This window comes from Pseudorca crassidens, chromosome 17 (genome assembly GCF_039906515.1).
Source record: "Pseudorca crassidens isolate mPseCra1 chromosome 17, mPseCra1.hap1, whole genome shotgun sequence".
Lineage (NCBI taxonomy): Eukaryota > Metazoa > Chordata > Mammalia > Artiodactyla > Delphinidae > Pseudorca > Pseudorca crassidens.
This window is the reverse complement of record NC_090312.1, coordinates 77,761,838-77,776,777: the sequence shown is the minus strand read 5'-3', so window position 1 is coordinate 77,776,777 and position 14,940 is coordinate 77,761,838. Positions and strand designations below refer to the sequence as shown.

The 14,940-nt window shown below is 48.3% G+C and overlaps 1 protein-coding gene across 1 annotated transcript in view; it reads left to right on the top strand.

Annotated features, from left to right (window-relative positions):
- CHD7 (chromodomain helicase DNA binding protein 7) overlaps nucleotides 1–14,940 on the top strand; it is a 444,235-nt gene that overhangs the window by 50,669 nt on the left and 378,626 nt on the right. Inside the window, exon 2 of the mRNA XM_067712237.1 lies at nucleotides 8,137–10,000. Coding sequence (XP_067568338.1) covers nucleotides 8,309–10,000 — 1,692 coding nt within the window. The 5' untranslated portion in view covers nucleotides 8,137–8,308. The remainder of the gene's footprint in view (nucleotides 1–8,136; nucleotides 10,001–14,940) is intronic.

Genomic DNA, 14,940 nt, shown 5'->3' with positions numbered 1-14,940 from the left:
CTGCTGGGCCACGCTGAGCTGCATATGGAAGGAAGGTTGCCCCAGATCTTCTCCTGGTGTCTGTGGTGGGATGAGCAGGTCAGCTGTCTTCTCACTGGGCTTATTAGTCTTAGAAGGAGTTAATTTCAAGGAGTGATATTTCAGTGTTGAATTGCAGGGTGTAAAGGTTGTTCTCTGAGGACATTGATGCCGGTGCTTTAGCGGCACAACTTATGTATAGGACAGCATACGCCTTTCGACCAATTTAGGGAAAAAAAAAAAAAAGTGCAGAGGCAGTGCGCTTAGTATAAACTGTTAGCTGAGTCCCATTTCATTAGTTGCCTTGAAAGAAAACATATTAGCCCCAGGACTCTTACGTAGGCAAAAAACCCATCTTTATCTGAAAGGCAGCTCAGAATATCCAGACTCCTCAAAGTTGTGTAGAAATAACTGAAGTATTTCTGCAAGAGACCTGTGAAATAGGGTGTTATGTAACATAGCATTAGATATTAATATTAACTGCATTTTTTTTTTGTCTTGCAAAAATGATTGTCAGGCAGAGGGACAGATGAATCTTTGAAATTAAACCACTTTCAGATGTCCTCTCTTTGACAAGTTAAAACTTGTCACTAAGGGTTATTCCTAATTCTTTGGATGAGGTCAGTATTGTTTCTTTGTGGGTCAGGAATGCCAAGACTCCCTTTCCTTAAATGTAAGATGACATACCTTTGTTTTACTTGCTTTGTAATTCTTTGGGACCTGTTGTTGATTATTCCTTCTCACGTTAATTGAGGGGAATCCCAGCTGTAGTTCCGGAGGAGCTGAGTCTGCCAGCAGGACTTGCTACACTTGCACGTGTGCGGGCATCACCGGGGCGCCTTGTTAATAACACGCAGACTCCGGGGCGGGAGGTTGGGCTGGGCCCAGGACCCTGCATCTCTCACCAGCTCCCGGGGAGTGCCAGTGCTTCCAGGACCCTCCTTCAAATGGCAAGGCTGCGGTCTGCAGGGAGAGAGGCAGGGAAAGAAACAAGAACAAGGTGTGCTTGGTGCTTGTGTAGCTCCTGCCCCCAGCGTGGTGGGAATAACAGGGAGGGCTGAGGGTCAGGCTGCTTCCTGGGATGAGTGGTAACAAAGGAACCGAGCCCACGAGTGGGAGGTCAGACCGCACAGCACGGCGTGGGGGTGAGGAAGGTGTGAGGAGGTGAGTGGGTGATGCACAGGAAACTTCTCGTGCCTTGACGGACCCAGCCTGGGTGCTCGTGAAGGCTTCAGGGGCAGAGGGAAGGAAACTGGGGCGTAGAGAATGGAGAGGCTGACGGGTCTCTGAATACAAAGTGCCTTGAGACCTGCTGGAGCTTTGGGGCTCCATCCTGGGAGCTAGGGAACTGCTTTAAGGAGAGGGGACACATTTTGTGTCTTACAAGATCATTCAGTCAGCTGTGCGAGCGTGTTGAGACCGGATTCAGGAGAACCAGTCAGCCTTTAAAGTTCTGTCCTTCACGAAACCATGACGCCTGATTACATCAGAGACTATGAACTGGAGGAGGATGAAGACTTGTGAGATACTTGGGAGGAGAATCCACAGGTTGGTCAGTGGACTGAAATGCAGGACATCCTCACGGCTTTATTAGAACAGCAAGCTGCATGGAACAGGGGCCACGTCTGTTCATTCAACTCTGTATACCCAGTGTCTATTAAATGCTTTATGCAGGGTTGGCCCTCATTAAATATTTTTTAAGTGAATGAATGCTGAGAAAGATTGAGGGTGGTTTTCCATCATCTGGCTGGGTGGAAGGGGTGGGTGGAGGGAGCTTAACTGCCATGGGGAATGCTGGCGGAAAGCACAGCATTGCTTTACACAACGAAAGATATATCTGTTCAACTAACACCAGCAAAATTGGAGGCTACCTAGTGATATAAATCGAAGCTAACTGTAAATGCATTTCTTATTTCCTTTTTTTGGTTTTATTTTTCATGTGGTGCTTGGGACTAACATAGACCTTCTGAAAGACTTCACATCCTTTTCTTCCAGTAAAAAGAATGAAAATAATGCACGAAGCCACTAAAAAAAGTAGTGGCCTCACTATTGCTGTGTAGATTTTTTTGTGTTAAAATTAAGCTTGCAAATACTTCATTAAAGAGCAATGGTAATATGGCAACTATAAGTGAAAAGGATTCTCAAATTATTCCTAAGTGTCTGAATTTTGTGTAGTTGAGAATCATTCCTAACATAATAAAAATTATTTATTAAGAAATAGAGGGCTTCCCAGGTGGTGCAGTGGTTGAGAGTCCGCCCGCCGATGCAGGGGACACAGGTTCGTGCCCTGGTCAGGGAGGATCCCACATGCCGCGGAGCAGCTGGGCCCGTGAGCCGTGGCCGCTGAGCCTGCGCGTCCGGAGCCTGTCCTCCGCAACAGGAGAGGCCACAGCAGTGAGAGGCCCGCGTACCGCAAAAAAAAAAAGAAAGAAAGGAATAGAGCCTTTTCAGCAACTTTGAAGCTGGGGAGGTCCCGGCCGGCCGGGAGAAGGACGTCGAATCTCATTGTCCTCCCAGCCTTTCGACCCTCCCCCGAAGCCCCTCAATAAAATGGCTTGATTCCAAAAAAAACAAAACAAAACGAAACAAAAAGAAAAAAGAAATAGAAATATATGCTGGGAGACATTACAGAAAGGAGAAATTTTATAGGTTGAAAGTATAGTTAATAACATGAAATATGATGTATGGAAAGAATACTATAAATTTCATCACAAGGGCTAGGTATGGACCTTTGAAAGAACACTAATCCCTGCGCAGGAGAAAAAATTTTTCATCAAAGAGAATTGCTACTATTTAATATGGTCTTCACCTAAGAACGTTAGCTCTAGGAAGAAATCGGTAGCAGTGCTGTCCGTAGAATTTTCTGCCCTGATGGAAGGGTTCCACCGGTGCACTGTCCACACGTGCACCACAGCCACCAGCTACACGGGTGTGCTGAGCACTTGAAATGCAACTTGTTCAACAGAGCAACCGAAGTTAAAATTTTATTTAGTTTTAATTTAAACAGCAACACGTGGCCAGAGGCTGCCGTGTGGGACAGCACAGCCACAGCCCCGACACATGAGCGAGGAAGAAAATGTAGCCTAGCCCGGGCTGGGGGGGTCCGGGAGGGGCATCATTTGGTCCGTGTGGCAAACCTGGAACTGACTGGTGATGAACTGATGCTGGTAACTTGGAGGCGCTTCCCGCCTCTCTCTCTGGGTCGCTGTCCGTGGGGTCAATGCCTGGGCAGACGCCCCGCCCCCTTCGGGGGCTGCTAGGGGCCGTGTGTGGGGAGTACCATCCATAGGCCTTGTGATCGAGCTGGAAGGACTCTCAGGGTGAGGAGAAGCCCAGCCACGTGGAGCCGTTTCTCTTCTGTCCATTCCCCTCTCAGCCGTGGGTCCTTCCCCCTCGCGATGTGATTTGTAGCCGTGAGGGTCTAGAGGCATCTCCCGGGCTGCGCTGAGGGTGGGAGGTGTGCTTTCCCGCTGCTCCACACTCCCTTGGAAATGCTGGCACAGGCTCCACCCGGTCCCGAGAACCCTGATCAAGTAATGTCACAAACCTTAGGCTCTTGGGAGGTGGAGGAGAGACGAGTAAAGAGGACAATGCAGATCGAGCTACGGAACACTAAGGTGGTCTTAGCGTCTGCAGGGCAGCTCCCTTTTACTTGCCCCATGTGTTGGATACTTTTGAAAAAATGGACAGCACCTGGATGGCATTCTACTTCCACAACCGAATACAAGGTGGTTGAGCTGTAGGAAGTATTTTGCCCACGAAATGAAAGGTGTCCTGTGTTCACCCATCTCCTTTCTAGCTTTTCAGGCCACTGTGATACCAAATTAAAACTGGGCTACACAAATGCCGTCCTACTTTAAGCAGAGCACAGTAGTTAAGCATTGTTTATGTAACCTTTGGGAAGTCAGAACTTCACTTCAAAATCTTAATATGTAATTTTGCATGACTTATTTCTTTCACCTTGGTTTGTTGTACACCCCCTGCTTCTGTCCGCAGTTTTCTGGGTGCTGTTTACTTTTGGGGGCTGCCTACTTTGCATCCTGCTTATTTCCCAAAATATTAACCAGTAGCCTCAATGTGGTGCTAATATGTGCTTGCTTCCTTAAAGTTATCGATAGTATAAGTAAAAATTTTCTTAAAAGGAAAGTCTCTTCTGTTTGGTGGTTTCAGCAATTGTTCTAGTGACTTATCTCTGAATAAATAGGACCCCGTGTAGGCCTTTCATAGGACCCCGTCTAGGCTTCACTGGTGAGTTGCCATTTCATCTATACATTTCTCTTTCGTCTCTGGGAGTTGTTCGTCATTAAAATATTTTGTTGGAGATGTTTACTGCTCTCGTATATAAAAGGGTTTCTTCATCTGTACAATGAAGAGGGGCTTGGATTAGGAGGTCTCCAAAGTGTTGGCCGGCTCTAAATTTTCATCATTGGTTTCACAGTGAGTCTCCATGGTGTCCACGATGCTGTGAGCTGGGGTGTCTCATGGTGCCTCTCTTCACCCCTAAACACGCCCCCAAGCACCTTCTGAACTCAGAAGAGACTTGCCAGTAGGGTGCTGAGCAGAAGCATGTATTATGTCCTCGTTATAGGTGTCTATACTGTTTAGTATATAATATCACACACACAGCACTTGTCATCATGAATTACCAAGAAATATTTTGTAAAACGGTATCGTAACCTTTTATACCATAACCCATGAATCTTAATTTTTAATTAAAAGTTTCATCATTTACAGATGACTGTAACCTCCATGAGGAAAAAAGGGAACTTTGTTTTTGTTCACTGATAGATCTCTGGCAGCTGTGATCAGTGCCTGGCTCATAGTAGAGGCTCAGTAAATATATTTTGAATACATAAATGCTATTTGAGATTTAACGTGATTTTCATTTAAAGCCAAATCAAATGTAAATACAACTTGAATATTTATTTCCCAAGTGATAATGATGAGAATTATTTGGTAACACTGATAACTTGCATTTCTGCCTCTTCTTTTTAATAATCTATACCTGTGCCGTCCAGTATAGTAGCCATTGCGCCCATGTGCACCTTCTTGACTTGAAATGTGGCCAGTTGGAATTGATATACTGTAAGTGTGAACTGCCGGGTTTCAAAGACTCAGTACCAAAAAATGTAAACTGTCTCATCTCTATCGATTACATGTTGAAGTAATATGTAATTACTTGCATATATTGGTTTTATTTAAATAAAACCAATAAATAAATTGGTTTTATTGGTTAAATAAAATTTAACCAATAAATTGCTTTTATTAGTTAAATAAAAATAATGAAAATTAATTTCACTCTCTTTGGGGCTACTTTTTAAACGTGACTACTAGAAAATTTTAGACAAATATGGCTTTGATTTGATGGCTCATTGGACAGTGCTGATTTAGACACAGAAAATGTAGATAGTGAATGTAGACAAGGGGGCAAACTCCAAAAAGGAATTTTAAATGAATATCTTTGATAGGAACAAAATTAAATGTTGCAGCTGTGACTTGGGAAAGTGGGCATTCAAATGGTCTTGATCAAATTAAAAAAGACAAAAATAAATTAATTAGATTAGCTCAGATCAGAAATATGAAATCCAGCTACCAGATGGATTCCTAGCATAGTCGCCAGCCAGAGTCTTGAGGTCAGAAAAGGGGCAGGAAGGCCGTGGTGGCTGCCCCAGCAGGCGTAAGTGGTGACCGGTGACACACTAAAGCCATAGTTTTTGGACTTCTCTGCCCGGACTTCACGTGACTGTGGTCGCAGCTGTGGTGGGTGACACGTTTGCTGTACCAGGTAATGCTGCCATTTTTCCTGCTGCTGGGAAATGGCCTCTTGGTGGAAGGAGCCGGGAACTGGAGACCCAAGTGTCGGGTAGGATTACTCGCAGTGAGTGCTCTGTTTTGCCCCTCCCCTGGGCCTGTAGTCAAGTTCTTTTTCCCTTTCTGCTCAGCCTTATAAAGTGAGTGCCAACTCCATGCTGCCCCTCCAGGCAGTGGACCGAGCCATCTCCTCCCCCGGGCTCCTTTCCCTCTGGAGCTGGCTGGGAACACATCCAGTCCGTAGCAGTTCCTCCCCGTGACACATGCTGGGCCCTGGAGGATGAAGCCACCATTATCCTGTAAAGGCCACCCAGGACAGGCAACTAGACATTACCTTCCTTCAGCTAATTTGAAAGGTTATTTTGGTAAGTGGTTAGTCTGCACGGCTGGTTTTAAGTTCTTATCAAGTCCATTCCCGTATTTATTTCCTTGAAAGCTAGAAGGAGCCTTGAATAAATGAGGACTGACCGCGTAGGCTTTTTAGGAGTAAATTCAATTTATAAATATTTGTTTCATTTGGCACTGGAGATTTCGACTTCTCTTTGGTTTGGGTTTTAAAGCAGCATGTCTGTAAATAAAATGGCTTTCATGCTCACCTTACTTCCACCCGCCTGACCTCTGTTTCTGGAGAAAGTAGATCAGAAAATTCACGGCACTTAGCGGCAGAGTGAGGAGACCTTTGGCTTTGGCTGACAGCTGTCGCCTGAGTACTGCCGACCTGGAGACCCTCTCAGGTGTGCTGTCTGTGGTTCTGACAGCGAGCAGGAATGTTGTTTACATACATTTCCCGGAGGCAGAGTTCTCCCCTTAATGGGGGCGTGGGTTCTGGTGGGGCTGGCTGCCTCCACCCCACTCCTACCCCAGCCGTCCCCAGTCCCGCCCCAGCCGTCCCCATTCCCGTGCTCCTGTGGACGTGTGTCAGTAGGATTTATGGCGGGGCCTGTTTGTAATATCCCTTTTGAAATTCTTCAACAAGATACTGTTTTTTTCAAGTTGGGCAGTATCACACAATGCTTCAAGTGCTTATGAAAGAGGAAAAAAAATGAGTTAAATTCCAGAGATGTTTAAGATTTTGGACATTTTTCCTATGTGAATTAGTTCTTTATTAGGTCGTTGATTTAATTAGCATTCAACAAAAACACTTTCCTGTCTTGATTGTGGAAACATTCTTTAAGTTGGTTATTTTCATCTGACACAGAAGCTGTTAGCAAGTGTTTGCATAAAGCGCAGAGCAGTAGTTAGTCTACACGGTGTGCTGTAAACAGGGGATGCCTACGGGCAGGCCTGCCCACCTTTCCGCCTACCTGCTCCGGTCTGCCTTGTCCCAGAAGAGGTCAAGGCGAGGGTGAGGGCTGCATGGACATTTTGAACTTCATTCTGTTAAAAGTTTCAGTTTTGACCAGTTTGGGGGAAGTGTTTCTGTCTCTGCTGATGAGAATGGTCATCGTCTAGAAACTGTCCATCCAGCTAGAGTTTGTCCGCGTGGTCGCATGGCTCCTGGTCCATCCCCAGAGCCCAGGGCCCTCGGGTGGATGAGGGACCCGTGATGGGACTTGCTCTGGCAGGGGGGAGGGGGGGCGGGCGTGTGTTGCTGGAGAACGAAAGCCTGGCGTGTTCCTGCCGTCAGACGGACGTAAGGAAATGATGAGTTACCGCTCCGCTCGCCAGCGTGCCTGCCAGCATCCTTGCCTCCGCCGCTTTCTCCTTCGACGCCTCTGTTTGCCGTTCTGTAGTTGGTTGTATGTGGGCCGTAAATATCCAATTTGTACGAAATGACTGATTTTGGTATTTGTATAATCCTCTAGTCAATTTAACTAAGTTGAGCTTTTCACAGCCCTCGGTGCTCTGGCTGCTCATCTGATTACACCGCTCAGGGGAATAAGGTTAAGGGCGGGCTGTTGGTAACCAGAGCATTTCCAGGGCTTTCGTGCAGCAGATGGGCTGCTTGGCGACATTCATACATCTGCTGGCCTGCTGTGGCAGCTGCTGCCGCTTCATGTTGTGTTCTTTTGTTCTGTTCCATCCAAGAATGGAACGTGAGGAAGTGGAGTGAATGGATTAATTTAAGGTTAAGGTTAGTGTTTTGCTTGCTTTCTAAGTAACCGATCATAATAATGCTTCTGGTAGAAGCTAATGAGTTTCTCTTAAAGTGAACTAGATTTATAAAATACAGCTCAGTGAGGGGGCTAGATCAGTATTGTCGATGGAGACCAAATTCACATGCGTACAATGCCGGCAGTTTTTATCATTTGTTCCTAATTCTTTGTTTTCTTCCTCCCTCTTCCCCACCTCCCGCTCCCCTTCTAGGACCTCTATCCAGATTTGCCTGACACTGCAGGGTCCAAGAGAATTAGAGAAATATGGAGTGACATGAAGAAGATTAGTCAAGGATTATAGGCTCTGAGGACAAACCCTCAGTGAAGTGAAGCACAGACAAGCTCCTGAGCGCTGGTCTGGAGGAGCCGTGTGTTGGGAGAAGATGGCGGATCCAGGAATGATGAGTCTTTTCGGCGAGGACGGGAATATTTTCAGCGAAGGCCTCGAAAGCCTGGGAGAATGTGGTTACCCTGAAAATCCCGTGAATCCCATGGGTCAACAGATGCCGATAGACCAAGGCTTTGCCTCCTTACAGCCGTCCCTCCACCATCCCTCCGCGAATCAGAATCAAACCAAGTTGACCCACTTCGATCACTATAATCAGTACGAGCAGCAAAAGATGCATCTGATGGACCAGCCGAACAGAATGATGAGCAATGCCCCTGGGAACGGACTGGCGTCTCCCCACTCGCAGTACCACACCCCGCCCGTCCCCCAGGTCCCCCACGGGGCTGGCGGCGGTGGTGGCGGCGGCGGCGGTGGCAGTGGCGGCGGCGGCGGCGGCCAGATGGGTGTCTACCCCGGCCTGCCGAACGAGCGGCATGGGGGGCAGTCTTTCGTGGACGGCGGCTCCATGTGGGCTCCCCGGGCCGTGCAGGTGCCGGACCAGATCCGAGCCCCCTACCAGCCGCCACCGCCACAGCCCCAGGCGGCCCCGTCGGGGCCCCCCGCGCAGGGTCACCCCCCGCATCTGCAGCAGCTGGGCGGCTACCTGGCGCGCGGGGACTTCTCCATGCAGCAGCACGGGCAGCCGCAGCCGAGGATGGGCCAGTTTCCCCCGGGCCAGGAGGGCCTCGGTCAGGGAAGCCCCTTCATCGCCGGCCCCGGCCACCTGTCGCACGTGCCCCCGCAGAGCCCCGGGGTGGCGCCGAGCCTGCGCCACGCGGTGCAGCCCTTCCACCACCATCCCCCCGCCGCTCTCCACGGGGAGCCCGTAGCCCACAGCCCCCGGTTCTCCCCCAACCCTCCCCCGCAAGGGGCCGTGAGGCCGCAGACCCTCACCTTTAGTTCTCGGAGCCAGACCGTCCCCTCACCTACTATAAACAACTCAGGGCAGTATTCTCGCTATCCTTACAGTAACCTAAATCAGGGATTAGTTAACAATACAGGGATGAATCAGAATCTAGGCCTTACAAATAATACTCCAATGAACCAGTCCGTCCCAAGATACCCCAACGCTGTAGGATTCCCATCGAACAGTGGCCAAGGACTCATGCACCAGCAGCCTATCCACCCCAGCGGCTCCCTTAACCAAATGAACACGCAAACTATGCACCCTTCGCAGCCTCAGGGAACTTACGCCTCTCCGCCTCCCATGTCACCCATGAAAGCAATGAGTAACCCGGCGGGCACCCCTCCTCCGCAAGTCCGGCCCGGAAGTGCCGGGATCCCGATGGAAGTCGGCAGTTACCCAAATATGCCTCACCCGCAGCCGTCTCACCAGCCCCCTGGCGCCATGGGGATCGGACAGAGGAACATGGGCCCCAGGAACATGCAACCGTCCCGTCCGTTTATGGGCATGTCCCCGGCGCCGAGGGAGCTGGCCGGGCACCTGAGAGCCAACGGTTGTCCCGGCGTCGGCCTCACAGACCCGCAGGCGATCCAGGACCGGCTGCTCCCTGGCCAGCAGCACCCCGGGCAGCCGCCGGCCTTCCAGCAGTTGCCAAGCTGCCCTCCGCTGCAGCCCCATCCGGGCCTGCACCACCAGGCTTCGCCCCCGCCCTCGCACCACCAGCCTTGGGCACAGCTCCACCCCTCGCCCCAGAGCGCCCCGCAGAAAGTGCCTGTGCCGCAGGTAAGGGGGCGTGGCCCTGCCCGCTCTGCCGCGTGGGGCGCAGGCGCGAGGAGCCTGACGCGCAGGGCTCCCTCTCAGCCTCGCCAGACGTTGCTTCGTCCCGAGGTCCTTGAGTTCTGCCGTGTAAGCTGCCCAGCATCTCACTTGTTTTCTGTTTCTCTCTCTCTCTCTCTCTCTTACTTTATTTTTTTTACTCTCTCACTGTTGGCTTGTGTATTTATTCACGTTTTCAAAAAGTCGTGACTCCTCCCGTCCCAGGGGTTGTGCTGGAGCTGAGGGTGCGTAGAAAACTAAGCCTGGGTCCTGCCTGCAAGGAGCTCTGTTCTCACTGCCAGCAGTGAGACGGACATTGGATCTAAACTGTTTTTTCCTTCTCTTTATTCTTCTATGCTGTGCTCGCTCTCTCCCTCCCTCCCGCTCTCTCTTTCTCTCTCTCTGATTTAAAAACACACAGAAACTTGGTTTCCAGCAACGTTTTATATTTTTGTGATGGTCCCTCCCACCTCTTTTAGAAAATTATTATTTTTCCCTTGGGAAGCTACAAAATATGTTCTTCTGTAATACTTATTGGACCAGTTGTTGAATGTTAGTGTTAACTTGCACACTGTAGAAAATCACAGTAAATGATAGGCCACACAAAGCGGTCTCTGAGAGATCTGGATACCTAGTACTAAAAGCAGAAGTATTCCTTTTCGTATGCTGGGATTTTATCCGACAGAATTTATAAGCAGACAGATTTAGGTTTTAAGCTCTAGTACTCCCGTACACATCTTTCCATTATAAATGTTGGCGTTTGTGCTCTAGCTCTAGGAAAAATAATGTCTGTCTAGATTATTCAGAGTGCTATTCAGAAATATGCACTGATCTTCCACTACGATTGCAGCCCTGTACGTGGATGGCACAGTGTGATCTTTAGAGCTGTAAGGCACAATGCTTGTTCCTAATGAACCTGTAATCAATTTGGGGAAACATGACCAATACGTGAAAGTATAAAGTATAGTAAAAGACCATGCAGGGTTATGTGACAGGTGTTCAGAGAGAGGCAGCACCTGGGGTACTTGGAATCTGGCTAGGACGTAGCCAGGGATGTGAACCGAGGATGGCATTTCAGGTTAGGGGATGGTTCCTTAGAGGGGGCACGGGACGATGAATTCGCTGCAGGGCAGGGCCAGGTGGTAGAGGTCTGATCTTCTGTTGTAAAGGATTTGGACTTCATTGGGGAGCCAGTGATATCAAACTAGACAGTGTGCGGGGATAGCCAGGGAACCAGAAGATGAACTGTGAGCCTGTGGTCCAGGCCTGTGAGGACAGTTTGGTCCGGGGACCAGGGATTGGGGAATGGGAACAGAAGGGAATGAAACTATGTGCAAGTAAAAGGGTCGGGTCAGGAAACAAAGCCCTCTGGGGCATCCTGGGTGGAGAGGCATTTAGATTGGAGATCAGAAGCTTCAGGCCTGGTGGGACTGGGGAAGTGGAGGCCAGGAAAGTCTCCTGGGGACCTCAGGACACAGGACTCGTTGGGGTTTCGGGAAGGCTGCCCTCACAGGTCCGGCAGACTTGGAGATTCTCAGGAGGAGCCCCGAGGTCAGCGGGGACCACGTGGGCCTCAGCCACCGGGCCTGCGCTGCCCAGGAGAGAGCCGCTTCCCTCCTGGGGAGCCTCATCTGCAGTGATGGGAGCGGGCTCCTGAGACTGTGGACAGCGTGGAGGGGGATGAGAAAGGGCGTCTTACCAGCTGCTGGGGCCTCGGCCCACCTGGATGGCTCCTAGGGCAGAAATGAACATGACTTAGTTTCCAGGGATTATTCTTTTCTTGCTCCTTGGGAGTTTCTTACTAAACATGGGATCTTTTCAGAGCAGTGGTCCTCAGACTTCTGCTGGTCCCAGCATCTTCTCTCCTCCCTGGAGGACAAGCACAGTTTGAAGGAGACCCCCTGTGACTATAATCCCATCCTTGGTTGGGAATCGTTGGTCTCCTCCAGCGTTTCTTAGTTTTAAGAGCACAGATTTCTCAACGGGTGTTTCAGAGGACGAGTGTGAGTAGGCGGACTCTGGGTCCTTGAGCGCTGGGGGACACCAAGTGTATTTCCCTTTTTCTCCAGCTCCATTTTCTCGAGCGTGCCATCGCAGGCACACTTGGAACGGTTTAAGGGGTGCAAACAAGTACACTTGAGGTATCTTTATAAGTTCAGTTGCATGTTTTAAACGTTTCTCACGGTATTTGCTTTCTTATTTCTGCTCACCTTTGCATCCGCTTCAGCTTTTGAAGCACTCAGTTCTGCACATCATACTAGGGAGGTATAAAGTCTTGAGAAGAGCACAGACTTTGAAATCAGCAAAGTGTTTGAAGTCCAGGTCTGCTGCTTACTAGCTTGGTGGCTTCAGGCAGCTTGACCTCTCTGAACCTCAGATTCGTCATCAGTACAACAGGAAAAATAGTACCCATCTCAAAAGGGGTTGAGATTAATTAGGGTAATATACTCACATCAAGTGAGTGTGATCTCTAGCCGGTGGTGCATACTTAAGTGTGAATTCTCCTCTAGGTTTTAGTTTCTGATCTCCTGCAATGCGAACCTTACTTTATAATTCATGTCATTTCAGATGTACTAAATACAATGTAAAGTTACTTTTATTTTTAAGGAACAGGTTGCATATTATGAAATATAGCCTTAGTTGTGACACATGAAATGTGACTTGTGGAAATATTACCCGCCTTTTTGCCCGTGTTGCTGGGTGTGGTGAGGATAATGAGGTAGGTTCAAAATGCTGTTACAGCATCCTGAGCGCCTCGCCCTCCCTGGGACTGACTCACGTGCTACTCTAGCAAATAATCTGTTGTTATTGCTTTGCTTTAGAACTACTAAAATTATTTTGCATTTCATGTATGACCGGATGGTGGTTTGAAACCATGCTGTGCAGCAGGGAAATCACCAGATTAAGTTGAAATATTGATGTAATTTGCTGAATTATCACATTCAGAGAGGCTTATTGACTCTTTTGGTTTTGGTTTTTTTTTTTTTTTTGGCGGTACGCGGGCCTCTCACTGTTGTGGCCTCTCCCGTTGCGGAGCGCAGGCTCAGCGGCCATGGCTCACGGGCCCAGCCGCTCCGCGGCACGTGGGATCTTCCCGGACTGGGGCATGAACCCGTATCCCCTGCATCGGCAGGCAGACTCTCAACCACTGCGCCACCAGGGAAGCCCGCTTGTTGACTTTTTTATCTTGAGTCATTACTTTGAAAAAAAAATAGAAGTTATGCTTTTTAGATGTTTCATGGGTAGCGAACAGATATTTTCTAAATTCTATCGCATGTTAAAGTATCTTTGAAGATAAGTTTAACTTTATATTAAAGAGTCAGCAAAGAAAAATATTAGAACCGAGGCCAGAGTTCATCAGGCCACATGTTCATTGTCTGGACACAGTCTTTAATGGAAGCTCCAGACGAGCCTGATGATTTGATAAAAATTTACAAGGAAGGAGAAAACCTAGCTTCTGTGTCAACAGCCGATTAGGATAGTGGTTCTCCTTTTCATTCTCAGACCTGTTTTTCTATCTATCTATCCATCCATCCATCATTAAATAATTTATTATATTTTAATTTTTTCTTCCAGTTTTACTGAGATACAGCCGACGTATAGCCCTGTATAAAGTGTACAAGGGCCACAGCATAATGATTTGAGTTACCTACATCATGAAGTGATTGTCACAGTAACTTTAGTGGACACCCATCATCTAAGCGCAAAAAGAAAGAAATAGAAAAAAACATCTCTTGTGACGAGAACTTTCAGGATCTCCTCTCTTAACAGCTTCTGTCTGTGGCATACAGCAGTGTTCGTTATCCTTACGACGCTGCATGCTCCACCCCTGGTACTTACTTACCTTACAACTGGAAGTCTGTACCCTTCGACCACCTTCCTCCAGTTCGCCCTCCGCCAGCCCCTGCCTCTGGTAATCACAGATCTCATCTCTTTTTCTGTGAATTTTTTGTTTGTATTTGAAGTATAATGGACCTACAACACTGTGTTAGTTCCTGTTACACAGCACAGTGCTTCGATATTTCTGTACCTTTTAAACTGGTCACCACAGTGAGTCTAGTTACGATGCGTCACCATACAAAGATATTACATAATTGTGGACTCTGTTCCCCACACTGTCCATTTCACACCTGTGACTCATTTGTCTTGTAACTGAAAGTTTGTACCTCTTAACCTCCCTCACCTATTTCTCTTCCCCTCAACCCCCTCCCCTCCAGCAGACACCTGTTTGTTTTCTGTATCTGTGACCCTGTTTCTGTTTAGTTATGTTTGTTCGCTTGTTTTGCTTTTCCAGGTCCCACATGTAAGTGGAGTCATACAGCGTTTGTCTTTCTTTGCATCTCAGACCCTTTTATGCTCCTAAAAATTACTGGTGACTCCAAAGATCCTTTGTTTATGTGGACTTTATGTGTTGGTATTTGTTGTCTTAGAAATTTAAACTGAGGACAGTTTGAAATACTTGTTACTCATTTTTAAAATCAGTAAAAATAATAAACCGTTATGCGTTAACATACATCACATTTTTAACCAAAAAGCAGCTGTTTTCTAAGACAACAGAACATTAACGGCGTTGTTTTACGTTTTCCGAAGTGTTGGATTCTAATAGCCACTTCTCCGTGCAGTCTGCAGGAGCCTCTGGCCAAGCCCGTGCACGCCTGGAGAGAAGGCGAGTGAGAGGCGGAGAACATCTCAGGGTCCTTATGAAAAACGGTCCTGACCTCGCAGGTCCCGCACCCTGAGAGCCACCGGTGTGGGGGCAGGAGCGTAGGTCTCGGAGCCTGCAGTTCCTGAGCCAGAGAATCAGCAGCTGATTTCTCACCCCACGACCTCGGGCAGGTTCCTTAACCTCAGGGCCCTGGCTGCATTCTCTCCAAAATGAGGGACGATACACCTTCCTGATTAGAGCT